Source organism: Megascapheus bottae, chromosome 9 (genome assembly GCF_031878675.1).
Source record: "Megascapheus bottae isolate mThoBot1 chromosome 9, mThoBot2.hap1, whole genome shotgun sequence".
NCBI lineage: Eukaryota > Metazoa > Chordata > Mammalia > Rodentia > Geomyidae > Megascapheus > Megascapheus bottae.
The window spans coordinates 46,533,269-46,560,545 of NC_143517.1; the positions used below are offsets into that span (position 1 = coordinate 46,533,269).

Sequence of the window (27,277 nt, forward strand, 5' to 3'; positions counted from 1 at the left end):
GAAGCAACCTAGATGTCCCTCAGTTGAGGAGGGGATCAACAAGATGTGGAATTCTATTCTGCTGCCAGAAAGAATGACATCGCCCCATTTGTTAGGAAATGGAAAGACTTAGGAAAAATCATATTAAGTGAATTAAGCCAAACTCAAAGGAACATAGGCTCAATGGTTTCCCTCATTTGTCATAATCAGTAGAAACCATGGTCTCTCCTAGTAGAGATTTGCATTAGAGTAAAACCTTGATACATAAGGCCATATAGTATGAAGCTAAATGAAAGGACCTCTAGGATATAGAAACAAAAACCACAGAATGAGTGATTTTGTCCTTAATGTACTATGTCATCTTTCATCTCTTTTGCTATCCCTTGATTATCTCATAATGTTACAGTATCTTACTTTGTTATCTGATATATTGTATATACTTGTATTTGGTTATTTGAAATTGGATAGGGAAGGGGGGAAAACAAGGTGAGGGATGGGGATGGGGGGGAGGGAAATGGGGACCAAAGAAAGGGTATCAATGTACGTGAATTAATGTACCTTCTATCTGGCAAATATAATGTAACCCTTCTATTAATTACAGTAAAAATATATTAAAAAAAGACTAAACATAGATCTCCCCTATGACCCAGCAATTCCACTACTAGGCATTTACCCAATTGTCCAGAAACAAGGTCAGACTAAATCCACTAGCACAACGATGTTCATTACATGTGCTTTTAAATGGTCATTTCAACCTCTCTTCCCTACTTCAAAGATTCATTAACTGCTTGTGTTTATTGTATACAATCTTATTTTGTGGCAGGTTCATTTTCTTACCAATTTACTTCTCCTGGAACCCATTATTATAGCAGCGGGTATATTGAGGAGTCACACTCTATTTCTCTCCAAGGAGTCATTAACGTTTTACCAGCTGAAACCAGGCACCTTCCCCTGCAACTACTTGTGGGTGGCACTGAAGCCACATATACTCCACATAAAATAGGTAAGGATGGAAATTGTTACTCAGGTGACCTCTCAGGAGCAGGAATCAGATTACACTATCTGAATCTCAATGCTACTGGACTTTGAATAGCCTGGAATTTATTCTGTAAAGTCAAGATGGCATTAATTTATTTTGTTCAATCTCCCATAACCCATGTGTGCTCCAAATTAGATTTCTTATGAAGAGATCCTAACATTCTACATGTGTTCCAAATATATTAAATGCTAGTTGATGTTACTGCTTTATTGGATTTTGGCCCTGGGCAAATAGAAAAATAAATTAATTTTATATTCAGTCCTGTCTTGCTGTACCATTTTTTTGTTCAAGTGTTCTTTTCTATCTCTGTAGTTTGAGGACATTCTTACCGAATTTGAAATTGCTCTCACCGAAATGAAGAGTAATAGTTTCTGAACATAGTTTGTGTTTTAGGATATTATCTATGACTTATGGGATTTTCTTTTGTCTAAAGGAGGATCAGAGAACTTGTACTTGGGAAGCTCTGTGACAGACTGCTTAGCAACTGAACCTCTGTGTGGCCTGAATAAAACCAGGCTTGAAAATTCCAATAGATTTCTCTTTGAGCTTTCAAGTTGTATTTCACCTTATATAAGCAACATCACTCCTTCTTCAGGAACAGTAAATGAACTGATAACTATTACTGGACATGGCTTTAGTAATCTCACATGTGCTAACAAGGTAGGAATATAAAGATCTTCCTTGAACTTCCATATACACAATAAAGTGAAGATATTTTTACTATAACCTCATTGTTTAATTTTTATCAGCTTTATGAGATACAAATCACATGTCATGAAACTCATACATTTAGGGCATATAGTTTAAAAGAAATGTATATATGCATGTGTATATCTGTGAATTCATCTAACTCACCTAATTGTGCATCAGTTACTGCACTCAATTTTAGAACATTTCTGTTATCCCCAAAGAAACATTTAAACACTTAAATATCACCCCTAATCACATCATTTTCCCAGTCTCCAGCCCCCAAACTAATCTACTTTCCATCCTTATAGATTTGCCTTTCTTGGTCATCATTTCTTACAAGTGTAACTAAACAGTATATAATTCTTTGTGATCAATTATTTTCATCTTCTATAAAGTTATTGAAGTTGATCCAGATATCAATACTTATTTCCTTTTATAGCTGAATGGTATTCCATTTAATGGCACAGAATATTTTGTCTATCTAGTCACCAACTAATAGCCATTAGGGTTGTCTTTACTGACTGCCTATTGTGAATAATGTTGTTAAAAAATGTGTACAGTCATAATTGAGTATTAAAATGAATCAAAATATTTCTTAGCTCTGGAAATTAATTTATGAACAAAACAGATTTCACAGAATTAGCTTCTTAAAATTATGCTTGTTGCTAATGGAAACTTTAAGTTCATACAGAGCAATGTGTTTACTTATTTTATATTCTTTTTATGTTCAGGTTACAATTGGTAGTTACCCCTGTGTTGTAAAAGAAAGTAATAACAATTCTATTATTTGCCATATTGACCCTCAAAATTCAATGGACGTTGGCGTCAGAGAAATTGTCACTTTGATTGTCTACAATTTAGGAACCGCTATCAACACAATGTCCAATGAATTTGATAGACGGTTTGTGCTTTTGCCAAATATTGACATGGTGTTGCCAAATGAAGGATCAACTACAGGAATGACAAAAGTGACTATATTTGGCTCTGGATTCACTGTCTCTTCTGGTGTAGAAGTCTTTATGGGCCATCTTCCATGTAAAGTTCTAGCTGTGAATTATACAGCCATTGAATGTGAAACAGTCCCTGCTCCCGAACAACATGTGCAGGTAGATCTTCTAATACATGGAGTGCCTGCCCAATGTCGGGGGACCTGCAGCTTTTCATATTTAGAAAGCCTCACTCCTTATATAACAGCCATCTTCCCAGACTCTATCGAAGGTTCTGCAAGAGTGCTTATGGAAGGCAATGGTTTTGGGACTGTTTTGGAGGAGATTTCAGTGTTCGTAGGAAATCAACAGTTCAGAGCGGTAGATGTGACTGAAAAGAGCCTCACCGTTCTTCTCACTGCACTCCCAGCTGGACTTCACTCCCTCAGAGTTGTGGTGAGGAGTAAAGGCTTGGCTCTGGGCAATAGCACCATCCTCAGCCCCGCAGTGGCATCTGTTGCACCAAGTTCCGGCAGCATGGGTGGTGGAACCTTTCTGTTGATCACAGGGAATGGCTTCTATCCTGGAAACACTACAGTCACAGTTGGTGAAGACCCTTGTCAAATTCTGTTTGTCAATTCCAGTGAGATCCACTGCAGCACACCAGCAGGGAAAGCTGGAGTGGCCACTCTGAATATTCGGGTTAATATGATTACTTACCCACCTTTGCCATTTACATATACCTCGGAGGAGACGCCATTGCTCAGAGGAATCATCCCAAGTAGAGGTACCCTAATACCGGCTGTCTTTTTTCTTTAATCTTCTTGATGTAATAACAGTAGCAGTAACATTTATTACTATGTGTTAACAATAATCATAACAAATTATTGATATATTTTTAAACAGTCCCACTTAACTCCATTAATACACAAAATTCAAGTGAGTGCTGACTTTTCATTGTTGTGTAAAAATCTCCATCAACTTGACTTGACCTTAATTTCAAATGAGGAATAAATACATGAATATCTATGAACCACATTGAGTCAGCTTTAATGTTACCATGCCAGAAGAAAGAGCTATTGAAATATTTACTTAATGATTCAGTATGACACATTTTCCTAAGCGAAGGATATATTAAGTGAATTCTTGGTATTTTGTGATTGGGCTACACTGTTTCTGATCATCTTCTAGTTCTTGGGATGCTTAATGTCTGCCTAGTGAATTCTAGAAAGACAGCTATAGTGTCTTGCCCTTGATGCCAAGGTTCTAGCATTGCTTCTTTTACTTTCTAATGGTGATGTTCTGGACAGAGTTAAATACTTTTTCTTCCTATATCTCAGTTTTGTATAAATGTATATGCATATCTATGTAATTTAGAATGAAACATTGAAAAACAAATTCTTCAAAAGGTAGATTTTAAAATGTTTTAGTTTATATCACTGTGACATGTACTACGTATGGGTAATATACTTATGTGCCTTTGAGATATACTATCTACCTTTAATCATTTTTTAAAAATTTTCCTTCAATGCATCATTTCTGCTGATTTAGAAGCAGATGTTAACAAGAGAAATGACATATCCACATATTTGAAGTCATTATAATTGAAAACATCTACTCTTTATTTCTAGGGGGCATTTCTTTCAAATCCTTCCCCCCCCCCTCTCTCTCTCTCTCTCTCTCTCTCAACATAATATGTGTGATGTACAAGAGTCTGGTAAGCAAATGAGATCTAAGTTGTTTTATTTCCTAAAGGGACAGACTATGGATCACACTTAGAAAATACTACTCTGCTGTAAAAGATACAATGCAAACAAAATTACTATTTTAAAATTCACAGAATAAGTTACCTTGTATCTTAAAAGTATTCCTAACATGAAATATTTTATTATTTAGTTTTATGATAATGATCCATAAATATAAGGCTGTATATTTTGGTCATCCTCATTTTGGTAATTCATGGTATTCTCAGTCAAATCAAAATGAAGACAGTCCCTGGACATTTGCATTTGTAACCACTTGGACATTACTATTGTTCATCTGAAATGTAGTATTTATATAACCTGTGAACATTGCCACATTTGTGCTCTAAGTGTATATTTGTCAAAAAAAGAAACAAAAGCATAAACAGATTGAACTTTTTTCTGTGTATATTTGTTCAAGTCTCAATGTATACATGAATCATAAACTTTTTTAGTTCCTTTTAGTCTGTATTTTCATCTTATACCCAAATATTTACATATAAAGATTTGTTCATCAAGTTGAAATAATTGAAAATATTTGAATTAAAAAATACACCCATTTGCACAAAATTGCTAATATCAGGGAAGAAAAATGCAGAGAATAAAAATTGATAAACCCAATCTTTAAAACGTATTCTAACCTAGTATGCCTGCTCAAACACTCACCCTTCCTTACTCTGCCTATTTTTCCTTCTTCTCTACCATCCTAAAATAGGAAATTCGGGGCTAGAAATGGCTAGAAATAATGAATAATGAGATGAGTCATCTGTAAATATGCTAAACTACAATGTATATTTTAGCTAAAGAACATGACACAACATATATATTAATATTCATACTGGTATTAAAACATTGGATATAACCTTTTGGAAAAAAAACAGAAATAAAGAGATATATCTTTTGAAATGCACAAACAAATATTGGCTTTTCATTTGATGATGTGTTTTCATTTTGTTTGTAAGGTCTACCAGGAACTGAAATTGAGATCACTGGATCCAGCTTTGGTACTGATATCTCAGAAATTTCAGTGATGATAAGTGACATTGAGTGTAATGTGACCATGGTCAATGAAACTGTGCTGCAGTGCCTCGTGGGAGCTCATGAGGGGGGCATTTTCCCTGTGATGATGCATCATAAGACAAGAGGCTCTGCCATCTCTACTGTTGTGTTTGAGTATCCTTTGCAGATCCACAGCATTCATCCAAGCCAAGGTAGTCACAGGCATACAGGAACCATGTCAGTGGACAGTTGATTCATATGCCAAAAGTACATTCTTCAACTATTGCCAAAACTTTTGCTTCTTGTATCAATTAAAACAGACTTCATCATTGATAAGCATGCAATAGTATTAAATAATCACTCAAAATATTAGGCTAAAATTCTAGATCTCTCAGTATTATACAATTTATTAAAGATATATCCTGATGAAAACAGGATATATATAAAAAACAGGATCTTCATGCATGTTAGGCAAGCACTCTAACACTAGGCCAAACTCCCAGCCGAGAATTGTTTTAATGGTTAAAAGCCTTAAGAAAATGTAACCAGTGCACTCAGCTGAAATAGTAATTTCATTCTGACTAATCTAAAATTATGGTACATTCTATTTTTACATAAAAGCTTAGTTCCTAGAACAGTTTGAACACATTACCAGCTGAGGCATCTATTCATTGAAGATTTTTAAATGCTATAATTGAAACAGAAATGTTCTATTGTATCAATAATATAATATGAAACTTTTCATTTAAATAACTTATATTTAAAATAAAGTTAAGTATGTACTAATATATATTTACTTAGCTTTTCCTTTGTCTTGATCTATATTAGGGAGCTTTGGTGGTGGCCAAACCATGACAGTCAGAGGCACTGGGTTTAATCCAGTAAATTCAGTTATAGTGATCTGTGACTCTGAATGTGTGATGGACAGGCTGAGATCTGATTCTACCATACTATTGTGTGAGACTCCACCTAATAATGGTAAGCTTTCAAGAAAAGGATAAGAGCTTTTAATATGTAGTTCATTTTATCAAGATTATAGTCTGAATTTTTCCTTTCAAGTTAGAGACTGACTTCTGATTTTAAACTATGTATTCAGAACCTTTGTTTTCTAGGTTTACAAGTCTGATGGGCTCTCAATCTATTAGGCCTCCCAAATAGAGAACATGTCTTCAGGTCTTATTAGAGTATTTCATTTATTTTAAAGATTAGATGGCTCACATAGTAGCATGCCCACTGGGAAAGTGTGAGACCCTGTGTTCAAACTCAAGTAATTGTATAAAATTATTAATAATTTAATGGCATACTTTGCAGGATTATTAGGCGTAAGCATGCTTTAAGGATAGGATCATATCACAGTATCGTTACTGTAATTTATTTTTATTTTTGAATTAAGAATTTGGGTTCTGAAGTTTCTAATTCGATTTTGCCACTTATTTTGTAAGATATTTTAAACAACTGATATTGAAAAAATGGAACCATTTATATCTTGATTTATTATTTTGGTACTATGGTGATTAAAAAAATGTACCAATATGGTTAAGATTTAGATTTAGGTTTAGTGTTTCTAGGTTGCTTGTCCTAAGACTGGCTCTAATGTCTTCTATTTATATCTTTGCATGGGTTTCTATAGCTTTTCTCTCTTATCTTTGATGGTTAGTGTACCTGTGTTTGACAGCTTTTCCACTCTTCCTGCTTTAATTTACGACATTGAGTCTTATAGGACTGAAAAATGAGTAGGCCGGTTTGCACAACCATCAACCATAATAGACTCTAAAGGAGAAATCTTGTTTTCCTTTATGATATGAAACTAGGTGAACTTTGTGTTGTGTTTACTGTTATTCACATACAAATAAATCATAGTTATTGTGAAAAAAGAGGATACTATTTAAAAAAATTCCTAGCCAGACTCAAAGAAACATAGGCTCAATGGTTTCCCTCATTTGTCATAATCAGTAGAAACCTTGGTTTCTCCAAGCAGACATTTACAATAGAACCAAACCTAGATACATAAGGCCATAGAGTATGACACTAAATGAAAGGACCTCCAGGATATAGAAACAAAAGCCACATAATGAGTGATTGTTGTCTTTAATGTACTATGTTATATCTCATCTGTTTTGCTGTCCCTTGGTTATCTCATATTGTTACAGTACCTCACTTTGCTATTTGATATATCGTATATATGTGCATTTGGTTATTTGAAATATGATAGGAAAGGGGGAAAAACAAGATGAGGGGAGGGGGAGGGGGAGGGAAATGGGGACCAAGACATGAGAAAGGGTATCAATATATGTGAAGTAATGCACCTTCTATCTGGTGAATAAAATGTAACCCTTCTATTAATTACAATAAAAATATATGAAAAAAGAAACAAATGATTTCAAAATAAAAAAAAAACATTCCTAGAATTTGGAAGTGAATCAGGGCCTAATAGCAGAACTCTCCTCATCCAGACCTTTCTCGTAGGCCCAGGACCTGAGCAAGCCTGTGAAGTGAGAGTGATGAATGGGCAAGACTCTTCACCTTCAACTCTGTTTACATACACAATGTCACTCACTCCTCTCATCACTGAGGTAACTCCCAGGAGAGGCAGCACAGCAGGGGGCACAAGGCTAACAGTCCTGGGATCAGGATTCAGGTACAGTCATCACACAGGAGCATCGGTGTGTGTCCAACTCAGGCCTTCACCTGTTCTTCCTCTTGCTCAACACCTTGCTGATAATTTGGACCTTCTGCACCCAGCTAGACTTAGTACTAATAGCTAACAGTTTTTGAATACTTTTTCTGTTCCAGGTACCTTCTTGCCTACAGAAGCCTTCTATCTTACCATCTGGGTGTTTGGAATCCGTTGTAAGGTTAAGAAACTAAGACTAGGGCTGGGAGTTTGGCCTAGTGGTTAAAGTGCTTGCCTAGCATGCATGAAGACCCGGGTTCGATTCCTTGGTATCACATACATAGAAAAAAGCCGGAAGTGGTGCTGAGGCTCAAGTGGTAGAGCTCTAGCCTTGAGAAAGTCCAAGGACAGTGCTCAGGCCCTGAGCTCAAGCCCAGGACTGGCAAAAAAAAAAAAAAAAAGAAACTAAGACTAAAGAAATCAAGTCCTTTACTTCAAATCCTTGTAAATAACATCACAAATAGAAATCACGCTCCCAGCTCATCACCAGCCTCATTCATTGAGTCAGACACATTTCTTCAATGTATCCCACTCTAACTGGTTAGGCTTCTTCTTCTCACATTCCCTCATTATTTAGATCAAATTTTCTGTACTTCCCTGTAGTCATTCTTCAAGTGGTCAAGGCTGACAAAGAATCAGAATATAAGCCATAGAAGGCAACCTTAATTCCTCTAGTACTTAGAATGACTTACACTTTAATTTCAGGTTAAGTCTTAAAAGTCTGATTAGGTGGGCATGGTGGCTTACGCCTGTAACTTTACCTATTCAGGAGGTTGAGATCTTAGGATCGAGGTTCAAAGCCAGCCTAGGCACTAAAGTTCATGAGACTCTTATCTCCAATTAACCACTAGAAAACGGGAAATGGCTCTGTGGCTCAAGGGGTAGCACGGTATCCTTGAGCTGAAGAGCTCAGGGACAGTGCCCAGGCCCAAAGTTCAAGCCCCACAACTAACCCCCAAAAAAAGTTCTGTGAAAGTAATGAGAATGTCATGAAGACAAAATGATCCTTGAGAGACTCATATAATCTTTCCTATTTTCAGAGTAAGAGAGAATAACTTTAACCCAGACAATATTTCCTCGAAGACTGGAATATTTGCTTGGTTCTATAATTCTATTCCTCACTTCTTAATCTCCTTATTCCCAGAAAACATTTCCAAGAGTTAATACTGAAAAATGTGCTACTCTGTATTTGAGGGACTGTAGAGCAAATCTTTTATACGGATCGTTTCTTTTGTAATAACATGTGAAAACAGGAATTAGGTTCTCAGTGTGAGGATTTGAGAAGAAACACAGAAATGTCTTGCTTTCCTTTGCTTCCTTCCCAGTGAAAACATTCACAGTGTTCAGGTCACCATTGCTGGAGCCAGGTGTGACATTCAGTACTCCAACAAGACACAGGTCATCTGCTTGACAAGCGCACATACTCCTTCAGGATGGGCCCCAGTGCTGCTTCGTGTCAAAAACATGGGCATGGCCAAGCTGGTAATAGTTTATAATAATCATAGCAATGGAAAGATAGTGGGACACAGGGAAGACAAAGGGGGATCTTTCACTCTAGAGCTCCCCAATGTAACTGAAGTGGAACCACACAAAACTTAAAGTCACTTTTGTTTTCTAATTTACTGCCATTATTATTGTTGTTGTTGTTGCTGTTGTTATTATTTTGTCAGTTTTGAGGCTTGACATTAGGGCCTGGGTGTTGTCCCTGAGCCCCTTTGTGCGCAAGGCTAGTGCTCTAGCCCTTGAGCCAGAGAAGCACTTCCAATTTCTGAGTGGCTAATTTAAGTCTCAGGAGACTTTTCTGCCCGGGCTGGATTCTAGCTGCAATCCTTAGATCTCAGCCTCCTGAGTAGCTAGGCTAAACAAGCGTGAGCCACTAACTCCCAACTCAATGCTTTTATTGTTGTAAATTGTGATTTTTCTGGGTTGTGTGGTAATAAAATTGTCACTTTGCTATTATCTTCAAATAAAGACATATCCATAACATATTTAAGGTGAGCTCTATTTTATGATTCAACATAAGTGTGTATTGTGATTGATTTCTTTCTTTGAGGAACTGACATTTTCTAATAAATCTACATTGTCTGTGTGTTCATGCTGTATTTCAGGAGAATGTTGACTTCCTGTATGTCGATGTTTGGTCCTCCAACAACTCTTGGGGCGGAGCTGCTCCACCAGAGGAAGGGTCTCTTGCTGTTATTACAAAAGGGCAGATCATTTTACTAGACCAAAGCACCCCTATCCTGAAAATGTTGCTTATTCAAGGTATATTTGGGATAGCCTATTTCTTCCATGGACTGTACGTTTCCATAGACTTTGCTTATGAAAATAGGCCTATATTTCTTTTTTCTCCATTCCTGGGCTCAGGGCCTGAGCACTGTTCCTGGGTTTTTCTTCCTTCCTTCCTTCCTTTCTTTCTTTCTTTCTTTCTTTCTTTCTTTCTTTCTTTCTTTCTTTCTTTCTTTCTTTCTTTCTTTTTTTTTTTGCCAGTCCTAGGCTTGAGCTCAGGGCCTGAGCACTGTCCTTAGACTTTCTCAAGGTTAAAGCTCTACCACTTGTGCCTCAGCACCACTTCCGGCTTTTTTCTGTGTATGTGGTACCAAGGAATCAAACCCGGGTCTTCGTTCATGCTAGGCAAGCACTTTAACCACTAGGCCAAACTCCTGGCCCCTGGGTTTTTCTTAATACTAGAACTTTACCATGTGAGTCAACACCGTTTCTGGCTTTTTCCTATGTATGTCATACTGAAGAATTGAACCCGGATCTTTCTGCATGGTAGGCAAGCACTCTACCACTAGGCCAAAGAAAATATGCCTCTATTTCCATGAAATTAATTTAATCATGATTATGGCTATCGATATTTGCATTATGTTATTTAAAAAATATTTTTATTGTAATTAATAGAAGGATTACATAATATTCACCAGATAGAAGGTGCATTACTTCACATACATTGATAACCGTAGTCATGTCTTGGTCCCCATTTCCCTCCCCCACCCTGCCCCTCATCTTGTTCCCTCCCTTCCCTATCTGACTTCAAATAACCAAATACGCATATATACAATATATCAGATAACCACAGATTTATAATAGAACAAAACCGAGATACATAAGGCCATATAGAATGATGCTAAATGACCTCCAGGATATAGAAACAAAAGCCATATAATAAGTGATTGTTGTCTTTAATGTACTATGTTATCTCTCATCTTTTTTGCTGTCCCTTGGTTATCTCATATTATTACAGTATTGTCATGTTTTAAATATGCATTGTAGTGTTGAGTTTTCTATATTATTACAACCTACTTGTGGTCATGAAGTTATTTGATGTATTACCAACAAACATTCTTTGATGTCATTTCAGAGAACTTATTTCCTACATTGTAGAAAGAGGTAGTGAGCATGCATGTACATTTGAATTTCATTAATTACATTAATAAACAGCAGTTATCACTTCAAAACACTGATATGGTGGATCACAGATGTTATCAAATGATAGTGGTTTGCTTAAATCTGTTATAAACGAGTTCCTTGATTAACAGGTTGTGATTCACCTTTGCCTGAGTACAGGCTTCTAGATGTTACCTGTAGTTCTCTCTAATGATTAATGTTCTCTTTCTGCTATTAAAAATGAAATAACCACAACAATTAAAATTATGTATCAGCTAAACCTCAAGTACTTGAAACTTTTACACACAAACTCCACCATAATGGTTTGAGTCGCTCAAAGACTTCTGCAATGTTACGATTTTTTTCTGGGATAATAATAATTCAGTTATTTGATTAAGTGTTGGGTCTTTAGAAAAGTAGCTTTTCTATCTATAACCTACTTCATGAAATGCAATTTAGTGTAGTTGTAAATGTGTGTATGTGTCTGTGTGTCTGTGTGTCTGTCTGTATGTTTGTATGTCTGTGTGTCCTGGTACTAGGGTTTGAACAGAGGGGCTGGACGCTGTCACTGGCTTTTGTGTTCAAGGTTACTAGCATTCTACCACTTGAGCCACATCTCCACATCCAGGTTTTTTTTGTAGTTAATCAGAATAAGTCTCACAAACTTTCTTGTCCAGTCTGGCTTCAAACAGTGATCCTCAGATCAGAGCCTCCTGAATTGCTAGGATTAATGTTGTGTGCCACTGATGCCCAGTAATTTACTGTATTCTTCATAATGCTAATTAAACTACTGCTGTTGCCAATGTAAAGTACTAAGTGAAATTCATAGTTTTATAATGGTTTCTATCAAGGAAACTTCCATTATTTTTGTTCTTAATTTCTTTTGAAACCCTGCATTTTTGGAATTAATTTGTACAGCTACACTACTTAATAACATTTAAGATAACAAATGGTCATTGGAAAATAATCTGCTTTGGAATCTGATTTTCTGTCAACCTTAGGGTCTTGTCCAAAATTCTCATACTTTTATGTTAGTCAAGAGAAAACTAAATTAACATGCATAGGGATAAGATAGTGAGAAATGAAGTTTTTATATAATCTAATAGACAAATTTTAACATGCTATATTTAATATGTTCTTTATGCTGTATTTAAATTTTTTATGATTCATAGGAGGAACTCTAATGTTTGATGAAGCTGACATTGAACTCCAGGCAGAAAATATTCTAATTACTGATGGAGGCATCCTGCAGGTATTTAAGAGACATGATTATATTCATTATTAAGCTTAACTTCTTATTTTGAAATACTATGTATAAAACAGTTCATTCCAACTTCTTCCAAGTTAATCTTTGTTTTGCCTCTTTTACTAGTATAACATTTTCTTACTGAGAAAACAGTTTCTAGAATATACTTGCAGTTTAACAAGGAGATAACGGTGTGTTATAACAAAGCATAATTAAAAATAGGAAAAAAAATCAATTCTAGATGTGGCTAAAGTAAATCATGTTTTCCATGAGTCTGGTATATTTGGCTGCATAGAAAATGTAAGGCTTATGTTTTGAACAAAAGATCAGAATAAGTGAAAAATCTATTTCCAGAAGGGAGAAAGGAAAAATTACATATGTGTGATTAGCATTGTTAATTTTTGGAATGAGCTTATGATCTTCTCACAGATCGGAACAGAAGCATCCCCATTTCAACACAAGGCCATTATTACCTTGCATGGGCATCTGCGTTCTCCTGAGCTCCCTGTATATGGTGCCAAGACACTGGGTATTAGAGAAGGAACCCTGGATCTGCATGGTAAAGTGGGGAAAGGCGCTCCACGTGGAAACCTGCCAGGCTTCTGAGGCTTTAGGTGGCTTCTTTCCTCCTTTCACTTCCATCCTCTCTTCCAGTCTAATCCCACATCTTATAAGAGTCAAAACCAAAAGCATTACTCAGTTCTGGCTCATTTCTTTGCCCTTTCTCATAGCTCTTTCCATCCCTTTCCAGATACATTGTGTCTCTTTTAGCATTTACAATGGTTCATGGTGACCAACTGCTTTCTCTGCTTCTTTATTTAAAATAAAAAAAAATAAATCCAAAACCAGATTGTAAATTTTCACATTGCCATCTGAAAATAAGCTCTTTACATATTATAATAATAAATTTACAGTTGCACTTTAGGCTAAGAAATTGTCCTCATATGAAAATGATTATGATCCTGTTTGAGGTATTGAAGCAATGCTATTCAAAAAATGCATTGAATTCTTTTACATTGAAGTCTTTTATTCTGTAATGACACTTACAAGATACTTAGTACAATTATAAATTTTCTACAGTGCACTAAATATATTTAATACAACGTTTTCTTAGCTATTTTCCTTCAGTTATTTTTCAGGTAGAGTCTTACACACTTTTCTCCCAGGCTATCTGTGTTGTTGTGCCCTATGTGCTTCATACACTGGAATTACAGATATACACCACCATGCCTGCCTTCTTTTTTTTTGCCAGTCCTGGGGCTTGAGCACTGTTGTTAGGCTTTCTCAAGGCTAGAGCTCTACCACTTGAGCCACAGTGCCACTTAGGTCTTAGTGCATGATAGGCAAGCACTCCACCACTAGGCCAAACTCCTGGCCCAATGCCTGCCTTCTTTAAGATAAGATTTCACTGACATTTTTCCTAGGATGGCCTTTCAGTTAGTTATGTTTATAGGTGCAAACCACCAAAAAGAGTAAGAATTCTTCACATTTTTTGAGAGAGAGAAAGAAGTACAAATCCTGAGGTAAAACAAATCTCAAAATTAATTTAATCCTGAAACCCATAAAAATGTATGAAGGTCTCAGTCATCTAAAGTCACATCTGAAGCAATTCTTGCTTTGTACATTGGTTCAGGTCTTCCTGTTCCTGTGGTCTGGACTCGCCTGGCTCATACTGCAAAGGCAGGAGAATGGACTTTGATTGTACAACAAGCAGTAACATGGAAGGCAGGAGATAACATTGTAATTGCGAGCACAGGTCACAGGTATGGAGTCCCTCAGGCTTAATACTTCTGCATTCTGTCAGAGATTTTATTAAGCTGTATTAAAGAAGAATAACTCATCAGGTCCCAAACTTATTGATTTAAATTTGAGTCCCCAGCAAAGAAACATCAACTACCAAAAACTTTGTGCTGGATGTTAACATTGATGGATCCCCAGTTTGTTGACATATCAGTGATGAAAGTCACACAAGAAAATACGTGAATGTGAGCCTGTAAAATATTTCTTAAATATTTTATTTGGTTTTTATTTTTTGGATTTCTTATCCAAAAGAAGTATTTTGCTATTTAAAGTCATTTGAACATTTCTGACCTGGAGATTTGGGAAAGTGTCTCCATGGATACAGAAAGATAAATGAGCTTTTGTCTGATATCCCAGTGAACATGGATGAAAGCAAGAGAAAACTCTAGTTAGAGTCTTTTCAGTGGCTCTTCTGGAGCAAAATTGTTCATAGAACTATCATAGAAAATGACAATTAATCTAACTGTCATGATTCTTGACATTTCAAAAGTGAAACTGCCTGTGATATTTAAGTTCTGTTTACATGAATAAATGACTCAGAACTGAAACAGAAAAATCAATATAGTTATTGAGAAAAATGTATATGAGAAAATGGAGGAACCTTATTTTTACTCTTTAAGTTATGGACATTGAGATTGGATGGAATGATGCTTATAAGGGAATAAATAGTAATTTATGACAAGAAACATATATGTTAAGGGCATGACTCAAATTAAAATTTAAGATGCCTATTGAGTTTGTCTTTGTGTAAGTTAAAAATAGATTTTCAGATGTTAGGAAAAGTTAAATATATACTTAGCTTTGTAAGTACCCACTTTTTTCTACTCTTAGAAGAATATTTAATTACCTAATGACAAAATAAAAAGCAAGAAAACCATAGGGTTTCTTAATAGAATGTAAAATTCTCATTTATAATCTTTAAGTATAAAATAAAATAGCAAATTTACAATTCAGAATAGGAATATTTTAGTCTTAAGAAAGAATTAGTGGTTTTCCCGCCAAATGAACATTGCTCACTGTTTCATTGGTAAATTCTTTTTTTTTTAATTTTTTATTATTTATTTATTTTTTTTGGCAGTCCTGGGCTTGAGCTCAGGGCCTGAGCACTGTCCTTGGACTTTCTCAAGGCTAGAGCTCTACCACTTGAGCCTCAGCACCACTTCCGGTTTTTTTCTATGTATGTGGTACCGAGGAATCGAACCCGGGTATGCATGCATGCTAGGCAAGCACTCTAACCACTAGGCCAAACTCCCGGTCCCTCACTGGTAAATTCTGAGAGTTTACAAACCCAGGAATTAAGAAAATGACTTCTGAAGTCACTCAATAATAGCATTCACTATTGTTAGTACTTACCACATTCAGTTATTATAAAAATTCAGTGAATACATGTGTGCAAAACATTTACAACAGCGGTTGGCTTAAAGTAAGTGCTTTATAAGCACTCATTCTTTTTTATTGTAATGTATGGAGGGGTTACAGTTATATTCACCAGATAGTAGTTGCATTACTTCTCACACACTGATACCCGTTCTCATGTTTTTATCCCCATTTCCCTCCCCCACTCCCACCCGATCATCTTGTTTTCCCCCCTTCCCTTTCCTATTTCAAATAAACATATATACAATATACCAGTTAACAAAGTCAGATACGTTAGCAATATGAGATTAACCAAAGGGCAACAAAAGAGAAGAGAAATAACATAGTACATTAAGAACAACAATCACACATTATATGGCTCTTGTTTCCATATCCTGGAGGTCTTTTCATTTAGCATCATCTTATATGACCTTATGTACCTAGGTTTTGAGCTATTGTAATCCTCTGGTAGGAGAGTTCTAGGTTGTACTAATTATTACAAATGAGGGAAACCATTGAGCCTATGTTCCTTTAGGTCTGGCTTACTTCACTTAATATGATTTTTTCCAAGTCTTTCCTTTTCCTTGCAAATAGGACTTATCCAGAAAGGTTGGGAAAGTTGAGAAGTTAACTTTTAATCTATTTACATGTACAGTATCATTTAAACTTGTTAATGTGAAAAATATTTCCATGGTAGAGAATAGGAAGTGAAGCCAGGAAGACACAAGTAACTGCATTATGCTTATCTACCGTCAGCATTGATCACACTTTAGTAGACATACTGTTAATCTGATATCACACTTATCTCAAACTGGGGAGGACATGTTATATTATATGCATGGTGCTTTTCAGTATGTCCAGAAATCAGGCTAAATACTCAAGAAACTTAATTGAATGCCTGAATATGTAGATATGTATATTCTAGATCTTGCAAGTCCTTTTTACTTTTCAGGTATATTGGAAGAATAACCTTTAATCTAATGATATGTCTACTCTGGAACCTCAAATCACTTTCCTGACAATTTCTCTACTTTGACATGATTGATCTTTGAGGCCAGATAAATTTTGTTGTAGACAGGCCTTATATTGGAAGTGTAGAAATCTTTCTGGCCCACAAAATACCAATAGCACCCCTGAAGTTATAACAATCCATAATATCTTAGACATTGTTGAGACTATGAGATAATCCTTGGTTGAGAAACTCTATGTAGGTGGTACTTAAAATACCCAACTTTTCAATCCATTTTAGAAACTAGTATGATTATGTGAAAAAATCTAGTATCTGAAAAATATTAATTTAATTAAAGTGAATCTGTAAAATGTATTCAGTTACTCCTATAAGAAGTACAAATACTGTATTGCATGACAAAAAAATCCTTATTGAATAAAGGATGAAATGTTCAAAGTAGCACCAAATACTTTATATTGATTTATATTTACCTTGAAACTCGCTGTTAAAATCTTTCCAGACATAGTCAACGGGAGAATGAAAAAAGGACCATTGCATCTGTGTCTTCTGATGGAGTAAACATCACACTAACTGAGCCACTGAATCACACACACTTGGGAATCACCATTACTCTCCCTGATGGATCTCTATTTGAAGCAAGGGCAGAAGTTGGAATTCTTACAAGAAATATCTTAATCAGAGGATCTGATAATTTAGAGTGGAATAACAAAATTCCAGCATGTCCTGAGGGATTTGATACAGGTAGTTTTTTTTAACAATTATTGTCTTGTTTGTATAGTTGTAAATTTTCAAATTTATTGCATTATTTTATTTTCCACTTCTAAATGTGGTTTGTAAGTACAATTAAAAATATGGAAAGTCAAAAGTACTGATAGTATGTTCAAGCAACATTGAGTTATTTGCATTGTATCAAAGGAAGATGGTGGAATTATGATACTGAAATAGAAGAAATAAGTGTGCTTAGAATCTGTTGATAAAAATCTATCTACGATTGCTTTAATTTCATTAATTCTCAAATGGGGGAATGGGGCTTTGGTAAAACTTTATTTAGTACATTCTCTAAAAAATATTTCAGTAAGTGATTTAATACATGTGAAGGTCAATAAGACCTGATGCTTACTTTTTCTAATTATCTAAAAGAGAAGATGTTGTGAAAGCATATAATTATATTGCAGGATGATATTGAAGCCATACATTGATAACAAGATATGGCTACATAGTAAGAAAACAGTTCTTAATGTAAGACTATCACAGGATGGTCTTCCTCTTAAAAGTTCTTTAAAAATATTTTTAAAGGTGAATTTGCTACTCAGACCTGTCTCCAGGGTAAGTTTGGAGAAGAAATAGGAAGTGACCAGTTTGGAGGCTGCATTATGTTTCATGCTCCTCTACCTAATTCTGACATGGTAACTGGGAGGATAGAATATGTGGAGGTAAGATGTATTATTTTAAAATCACAGTCATTTGACTACAGTTTTCTTTGTATTAATGTATATTGAGCTATTTCTCTTAACTGTACTCTACTTATAGTTTTAATAGGAGAGACAAGCAAGTAAGTGAACAATTTTAATGCACCAATTATTTACCCATTCAATTATGCAAAAATGTTCTGTTTTTTAATACCACATAACAACTTTATCATCAGTCTCTATCTCCTCACCCATTGAACACTATATCTAAATTTGGCTCTTTCAATCACCTTCATCGAATCCAAATCCAAGTCGGTCACCTTTCCCTCTTGTCTAGACTGCTTTCACACTTACTATTGTAATAACATTTCTGTGTTGAAGCCAAATAAGAATTTAAAATCAGTCTTCTTATATCCCTTTGATGGCTCCATATCACATCTAAAAGGAACTTTTAGTCCTTCCCACAGGACCCCTAGGTCTGCCTGACTTTGTCTCATATAACTACCCCTCATGCCATATCCACAGACCTCCTCAAATGACATGTGACTCTTGCCTTTGATTCTTGGTCCTTGCTCTTCGTTCTGTGTTGAATGTTCCATCACCAAACATTTGCATGGGTCACAGTCTCATTTTAGCTAGGTTTCTTCTCAAATGTTATTTCAGGAGAAGAACCCCATCCTCACCACCTTGATTTGAATTACTGTGCAAATTCAACACGTAATATGATTTCTATTCTTTATTTTCACTCTCTCCCTGGAGAATATAAGATCAATTTCTTCAGAGATTTCGTCTTTCTGTGTCTTTCAGGATTCTCCAGTGGGTAGAGTAATGTATGATAGAGTCTTAAATAATTATTAATTGAACAAACAGATAAGCAAATATGCCCATTATCTCTGGTTTTAGAAACTGCTCTCTATCATCTTCAAGTTCAATATCTATATCTATATCTATATCTATATCTATCTATCTATCTATATATATATATAGGATTTAGTATAGTTCTATCAAATACTCTGTTAAGAGAACTTCAAAGGTAAGTAAGGAAGAAACGAGAGAACAAACAAATGAACAAAGGAAAGAAGGGACAGAGGGAAGGGAGGGAACAAAGCAAGAAGGCAGGTAAAGACATAATAGACAAATCCACAAACCTTCCTGGGTATACCTAGACAACATTGATGGTGACAGTTAACACCTCTACTTTGTGATATTCTCCTTCTAAGATACATTTCACACATACAGCATTTGAAATATGAAGTGAATGAGGTTGTCAGGATCCATCTATATTAATTAGTAATGGTTACTATTTTCATTTTAGAAGATGAAAATTGATGAGGCAATGTTATTTTCTTAAACTTTGGGATAATAATAACCATTCATACATTTTTGGAATCTTATCTATTAGATTATGAGATCACAGATTGAAAAAGTGCACAGCAGAGTGGCTATTAAGAGTACCTACTCTTGGGGCAGGGAGTTTGGCCTAGTGATAGAGTGCTTGCCTAGCATGCACGAAGACCTGGGTTCGATTCCTTGGTACCACATTCATAGAAAAAAAAACCCGGAAGTGTTGCTGAGGCTCAAGTGGTAGGGATCTAGCCTTGAGAAAGTCCAAGGACAGTGCTCAGGCCCTGAGTTCAAGCCCAGGACTGGCACAAAAACAGAGTACCTACTCTTGAACCACACCAGCGTGGGTTGAAATGGAGCTTGATGGTGTGAACAAGATATTCAGACTTTCCACACATGAATTTCCTCATCAGCATGATGAAGTTGATGATCATTGATTACTCTGTAAAGATTATCAAGGCAAATATTCAAAATATCTCTCCCCCTCCGTCTCTCTCTCTGCCTCCTTCTCGCTCTTTCCTTCTCTCTCTTGTGATGGTTCTGAGTCTTGAACTCAGGGCATCAAGGCTTAAACACTATCACCTGAGCCATAACTCCACTTCTACCTTTTTTGATGGCTAATTGAAGGTAACTGTGTCACAAACTTTCCTGACCAGTCTGGCTTTGAACTGAGATCCTCAAACTCAGCCTTCTGTGTAGACGGGATTACAGGCATGAGCCACCAGTGCCTAACTCTTTCTCATTATTTAAGAATCAGAGTAAAAGTTTGGACAGCTATAAAACACAAATGTTTATTAATAGAGATAAAAAGCAGAAGAATCAAAATTGCTTTTGTTCATTCACTATTCATTTTGTATTGACTTTTATACATTACTTTAAACAAGGTGCTTTAGGGTCAAATAGCATTTTCAAATGATAAACATGAAAAATAATTATGTGGTACTGAGGAATCAAACCCAGGGCTTCATGCCAGTGATTCTTTGGACTTGAGTTAGCAAATGGGGAAGTAATGAATGTATTAAAAATTAGTGTAAAATTGGAGATTATTTTGAAATAAAGAAATAGGACTTAGGCAACATTGGAGTTTATGTGGGTTGCTAAATGACTTTGATTTGGGGGTTTTTCAGGTATTCCATGCTGGCCAAGCTTTCCGGTTGGGGAGATACCCTATTCATTGGCATCTACTTGGAGATTTACATTTTAAATCCTATGTCAGAGGCTGTGCCATTCACCAGACCTATAACAGAGCTGTCACTATCCATAACACACATCACCTTCTGGTTGAGAGAAATATTATATATGATATCAAAGGAGGAGCATTTTTTATAGAGGATGGTATTGAACACGGCAATATTCTGCAATATAATTTGGCAGTCTTTGTTCAGCAAAGTACCAGTCTTCTGAATGATGATGTGACTCCAGCTGCATTCTGGGTAACCAACCCAAATAACACCATAAGGCACAATGCAGCTGCTGGTGGCACTCACTTTGGCTTTTGGTACCGAATGAACAACCACCCTGATGGGCCATCCTTTGACAGAAACATATGCCAAAAAAGAGTTCCTCTTGGAGAGTTCTTTAACAACACTGTTCATTCTCAAGGTTGGTTTGGCCTATGGATCTTTGAAGAATATTTCCCCATGCAGACAGGATCCTGTACTTCAATAGTGCCAGTTCCTGCAATCTTCCATTCGCTTACGACTTGGAATTGTCAGAAAGGAGCAGAATGGGTCAATGGTGGGGCCCTTCAGTTCCACAACTTTGTGATGGTTAATAACCACGAGGCTGGCATTGAGACCAAGAGGATCCTGGCTCCTTATGTTGGAGGATGGGGTGAAACCAACGGAGCAGTGATTAAAAATGCCAAAATTGTTGGTCATCTTGAGGAACTGGGTGTGGGGTCTGCAGTCTGCACATCAAGAGGCCTTGTTCTCCCCTTTAGTGAAGGGTTGACTGTATCTTCTGTACACTTTATGAACTTTGACCGCCCTGCCTGCGTAGCTTTGGGAGTGACATCTATCACCGGAGTTTGTAATGAAAGATGTGGAGGTTGGAGTGCAAAATTTGAGGACATCCAATATTTTCACACACCAAATAAGGCCGGTTTTCGATGGGAACACGAAGCACTACTGATTGATACAGATGGTTCACTTACAGGTAACATTTGTTCTCAGTTTGTGATGAGCATAGATTGGAAATGTTTATATTCACACAGATGTGAGTGATTAAAATAGATTAACCAGCGTCACAGATCTTACCTAGCATGAAATTTTGTTAATAAAAGTTATTTTACAGTAGTTCTTTTAAAATATAATCAACTGGCAGGTACCCAAGAGACATTTTTTTTCTGGAAGAGATTCAGACTGGCCAGAATATGTAGCCTCTGAATATGTCCTATTCCTCCTATCTTCACGCTTGGATTTTGAGTCAATAGCAAATGTTGGGCAATATTCACAGAAATACTCATTGCCAAAAAAGTAATTTTATTCTATACTCAGATAATCACATAGTTAAGATATTATTTTCTTGCCTTCTCAAACCCATAGCCAAACATGCTTCCACAAATATGTAAATGCCATCATTATTTACAAAAGCTAAGAAGGGTTTGGATATATCCTTGCTGGAAAACTTTTAAAGAGAAGATGATAAGCCTACTATGATCCTTTTCTTTTCTATTTATACTCTATGTTTGAATTCATTGGAAGAATATGTTAAGTCAAGAAAAACTTCAGACTTCAATATGCATTCTAGATTTGGGTTTAATTTTTAGTTATTTCTACGTTATATTTTCTGTAAATATTCATGGTTTCTATGATTTAATGTCTGTAAATTGTTAATGAAAAAGTTGCCTGAATAAGTGTGAAAAACTCTAAGTGTATTATTGAATCATACTTTTTTTTGCCAGTCCTGGGACTTGAAATCAGGGACTGGGCACTGTCCTTGGGCTTTCTCAAGGTTAGTGCTCTACCATTTGTGCCACACACAGCACCATTTTTGGCTTTTTCTGTGTATGTGGTACTGAGGAATTAAACCCAGGGCTTTCTTTGTTCATGCTGGGTAAGCCATGCTCCTGGCTCCTGAATCATAATTTTTAAAAGAGAGCTAACTGACAATTAAACTGAAAGTTGTAAATGATTGATTTGAAAGAATCTTTGAAAGATAAAACTATTCTAGGTATTCAATGTCTGATTCTCAAAGTGATGACTTCTGTTTCCTCTTCTAATTGTTTATGAATTTGGACAAGTTGAACTTTTTGCTTTTGATTTATAAAGCTGTGTGTCCCCTGTATTGTTTTATTTAATTCAGCTTCTTTTCATGTTACCTGGCTGTTCATTTGGTAACTGTCTGTTAGCTTAGATCATGGATTCCACAATGAAGCTCTAGGTCCTGCTTGCTATCTCTTGTGTTTACTCTCCATGGTGCCTCAGAACCCATGTATCTGATGACCAATCTCTGTGGGAATTTTTGCTCACATGAACAAAAACCAATATGCCAAGATTTTATTGGTAATACTTGGGGTCACAGAAACTGAGCTGTATGGACCAGCTTTTAAGTTTTGTACTGGGAAGAAGAAGTCATACTACTTATATTTCTCTTTCAGGGCACAAAGGGTACACTGTCATTCCACACAGCCCCTTGCTGGACCCTTCACACTGCACACAAGAGGCCCAGTGGAGCGTTGGCTTTCCTGGGTCTGTCTGTGACACCTCAGTCAGTTTCCATCGCTTAGCATTCAACAAGCCTTCTCCAGTATCTCTACTTGAAAAGGATGTGGTTCTCTCAGACTCTTTTGGTAAGGTCATGTTAAAAAGCTTAAATGGTAATTTAAATTTGCTGTCATAAGCTTTTTATCATATGTTCTTGAAACATTTCTTGGTACTTGTCAAAAATTATATTTATACCAGTTAGAGCCCAGCCATAAAACAATACAACCAGGGTTAGAGTTTAAAGACTGTGGAATAAATTCATTAATCATCCCAATATTCTGTTGATAATATTCTGTTGATAAAGTTACAAAGAGAAAGTTTACGTTGTCTCATAGTTTTGGAAATTTCTGTCATTGGCCTCATTGTTTTATAGTTGTGGATGAGCAAAACATCATGGCACATTGTGTGAAATGGAGAAAATCTGCTCTTCTCATGGGCTGGATATAAAAGATAAAAAGGACAACACAAAGGTAGCACAATCCTCTAGAGAATACCTTCAGTGGCCCAAATACCACTTCTTAAGAACAGAAGAGGGCCGGGAGTTTGGCCTACTGGTAGAATGCTTGCCTAGCATACACAACATAGAAAAAAGCTAAAGTGGTGCTGAGGCTCAAGTGGAAGAGCTCTTGCCATGAGAAAGTCCAAGGACAGTATCCAGGCCCTGAACTCAAGCCCAGAATGGCAAAAAAAAAAAAAAGAACAGAGGAAGAAAGCAGATAACTTCCATCAGTATTGAGCCAGGAATGGAGACTGAGGTCAACATTTCTGACTCCTAAAGCAAATGTTTTTAATAAATTGACTTACTGATTGTTGTTAAAAAAAAAAAAAAGAAGAAGAGAGGACGAGCAAAGGCAGGAGAATTAATTAAAGATCTCTGTTTTCTAAGAAACTTTTTCACGTCCTTTACTGAAGTATTCAGTCATTTTTTTATGCCTTAACACTAGGTAGGTCAGTCTTAAAGTTCTCATTAAAATGATAATTTTAATCACTGATAAGTGGAAAATTCTAACCTTACTCCTTAACACTCCAGGTCAAAACATCATCCTTTAAATGGATTATATACAAATCAACATTTGTTATACGGCTCAACAGACAGAAAAGACAAATAATCAGAAATTACTTTTGCAGCCATGCAAATAAAAAATTCTGAAAAATGTAGGTTCTTTAAAGAATACAAATGAAATTATGTTTAGGTCAATGATATTGAAAGAATTCTATTAGCATATTTAAACATTTGATGTTTTCATAGGTTTTTTCTTCATAGTTCAATAGCTATTATGTTTCAGTGCTCTCTTTTCCTAAAGAATAAAGTCTCTAATACAATATTAAATATTTGAGACTTTCAGTTAAACAAAGATATTTTGAAAGCAACAAAGGAGACTTCCACAGGGTAAATAATTTGCACTTGTTAATAAAAGGGGAAATTTTCAACGGTAAAGACTGCTATAATTTGCTTGTTTGATTGTTCTACAGGGACTAGTGTGGTTCCCTTTCAGAAGAAACGACTGACTCATATGTCGGGATGGATGGCTCTGATTCCAAACGCAAATCATATTAACTGGTATTTCAAGGGTGTGGATCAAATAACCAACATATCATACACATCAACCTTCTATGGATTTAAGGTATGCAAAGAGTTATAAAGTTTATTGATTTACACAAGACACATTCTTGTCCTTATATCTATTATTGGACTCTGAATTCCCTCATTTCAAAAATTAACCTAATAAAATTCTGTATAACCTTCACAACCCAGTCTGAATCTAAGGAGCAGCCCAAAGAGCTTCATTTGAGAAGCAGCAGGAGGGATCCCATCCATCTTATTCACATAATATTATATCAGACTGGTGTGCTTGTCTTTATTACTATGATGATAATTTCTGCTTATTGAATATTTCTAATATCCCAGATGCCAGTTAGGGGCTTATTTGTATCATAAACTAGATCAAATATTCAGAAAATTTATTTGTTTCAAAATGTTTCTTTGCCTCCTACCAAGTTCTAACAGTCCATAAATATTTGCTTTCTATTTTTGAAAGCCTGAATAAATACCCTCTCTCTACCTCTAATTGTAACCATTGTCCTGAATTAGCTATTTTCCTCCCATAAGTGTTTTCTACTTATACTATGCATTTGTAATGTACCCAAACCCTACCCAGGGTCAAATATTTCAAACATCATAGACATATATAGACATACACATATCCTAATTGTCTTAGTGAAAGAGTTATCATTATAAAGTATTAATAAAATAAATAAACTAAATGTAAAATTTTAGTGTAGCAATATAGGGACAAGTAATATCATTCAAATTAATATATATTACATAGAGTATTAGCCTAAAAATTAACTCATATTTTTGTAAATTTTTATAGGAAGAAGACTATGTAATTATATCACACAACTTCACTCAAAATCCTGATATGTTTAATGTTATTGATATGAGAAATGGTTCTTCAAATCCATTGAATTGGAATACTAGCAAGAATGGAGACTGGCATCTTGAAGCAAACACTAGCACGCTATTTTACTTGGGTATATATTCAGAAGGCAGAAGCAATCAGTTTGCTGCTCTTTCTAAAGGATTAGAAAATTCACCTAACAAGACAAATGAGTTAGTGCCCAGTATAGAAGACTTAATAAGTGTCTGATGAATGAAAATAATAGACACTAAATTTGTGCTGGAAAAGGACTTGAGTTTAATTAAGAACTTCACATGTATTTTTGTAGCTGCCACTAGCATAGTTACACAAGGTTCAAGTAATTTTATTTCACAAAATTATACGACTATGATAGAAGCTTGCCTATCTTTTGTTTTCCATTTTCTTACTTATTTTAGAAAAACTGCTCAAGAATAAATTTAAATTTAACCTTTTTTCTAAGGAATTCTACAGTTTGAACCGAAGGTTCTACTTTTATTAGGTAGACACTGCCTCACTTGAGCCATATTCCATACCCTGGTTGCTTTACTTATTTTTTGATAGGCTCTTGTATTTTTGCTTAGGGCAGCCCGTATTGCTATCCTCTATCACTGCCACCATGTACCTGAGACTTCAGATACACACAGAGATATACTGCCAGGCTTATCATCTTGGCTGAGATGTGGTCTTGCTAACATTTTGTTTTAGCTGTCCTCAAACAGCAACTATCTGCAGTTCTACCTTCTAAGACTAGAGACATACCACCATGCTGGGCCTGCAATTTTAAGGCATTCATTTCGAACAAGATATTTTTACTTTGTACTTTTATTTTTAGTAAGACATTTATTTTGTTGAAATTTCTCAAAACCTGGTCCATATATTTAAATTATACAACATTTCCATTGAAATAGTGTTACTCAAAATGCGATGGTTTTGATTACATTGACGCAGTTTCATGGTAACTTTTTTCATGTTAATTAATATTTACTTTCAGTGTCAGGAAGAAGTGACCTTCAACAGAGCCAGCCCAATTCTGGGACCCTGGATCCTAATGTGAAAGATGTTGTTATAAATTTCCAGGCTTATTGTTGTATTCTCCAAGATTGTTTTCCTGTACAGTCCTCATCAAAAAAAACAGTTCCCAGGAAACGACCAACCACTTATAAGTATGTAGGACATTTTTAGTTAATGTCGTTCCATAACTCTTGACAACCTTTTTCACATGTCACTTCTAGGAGCAAGGATGATTTTTACCTTTCCATTGCACAAGGCCTTCTAGTTCAGAAAGCATGTTGCTTTGCTTGGTTTTACAATCACCCTAATGAGAACATGGGAAAATATCACAGAATGAAATGTGAACTTTACTCTTTCACCATTACAACTTTATTGGTACTTTCACCATTGTGTGAAATTTTGCACTATTAGACCTGGTTAGATTAGGTTGGTCTATGAATGAGAAAGATGAAATGCCAAGTGAGTTTAACTGATATACCTGAGATCACAGAATTACTGATAGTGTATCTAGTCCAAGACCAAAAACTAAGTCTATTCATGAGTCCACTGTTTGGTAGCAGGTAGTATCCTTT

At 35.7% G+C, this 27,277-nt stretch overlaps 1 protein-coding gene across 1 annotated transcript in view; it reads left to right on the forward strand.

The window, feature by feature from the left end:
• Pkhd1l1 (PKHD1 like 1) overlaps positions 1-27,277 on the forward strand; it is a 147,867-nt gene that overhangs the window by 75,366 nt on the left and 45,224 nt on the right. The window contains exons 36-53 of the mRNA XM_090339272.1: positions 803-982; positions 1,452-1,678; positions 2,440-3,421; positions 5,339-5,587; positions 6,204-6,353; positions 7,842-8,013; positions 9,375-9,531; positions 10,158-10,314; positions 12,612-12,691; positions 13,115-13,244; positions 14,319-14,448; positions 17,311-17,552; positions 18,108-18,244; positions 20,692-21,721; positions 23,166-23,357; positions 24,745-24,896; positions 25,647-25,806; positions 26,686-26,857. Coding sequence (XP_090195398.1) covers positions 803-982; positions 1,452-1,678; positions 2,440-3,421; positions 5,339-5,587; positions 6,204-6,353; positions 7,842-8,013; positions 9,375-9,531; positions 10,158-10,314; positions 12,612-12,691; positions 13,115-13,244; positions 14,319-14,448; positions 17,311-17,552; positions 18,108-18,244; positions 20,692-21,721; positions 23,166-23,357; positions 24,745-24,896; positions 25,647-25,806; positions 26,686-26,857 — 4,699 coding nt within the window. The remainder of the gene's footprint in view (positions 1-802; positions 983-1,451; positions 1,679-2,439; positions 3,422-5,338; positions 5,588-6,203; positions 6,354-7,841; positions 8,014-9,374; positions 9,532-10,157; positions 10,315-12,611; positions 12,692-13,114; positions 13,245-14,318; positions 14,449-17,310; positions 17,553-18,107; positions 18,245-20,691; positions 21,722-23,165; positions 23,358-24,744; positions 24,897-25,646; positions 25,807-26,685; positions 26,858-27,277) is intronic.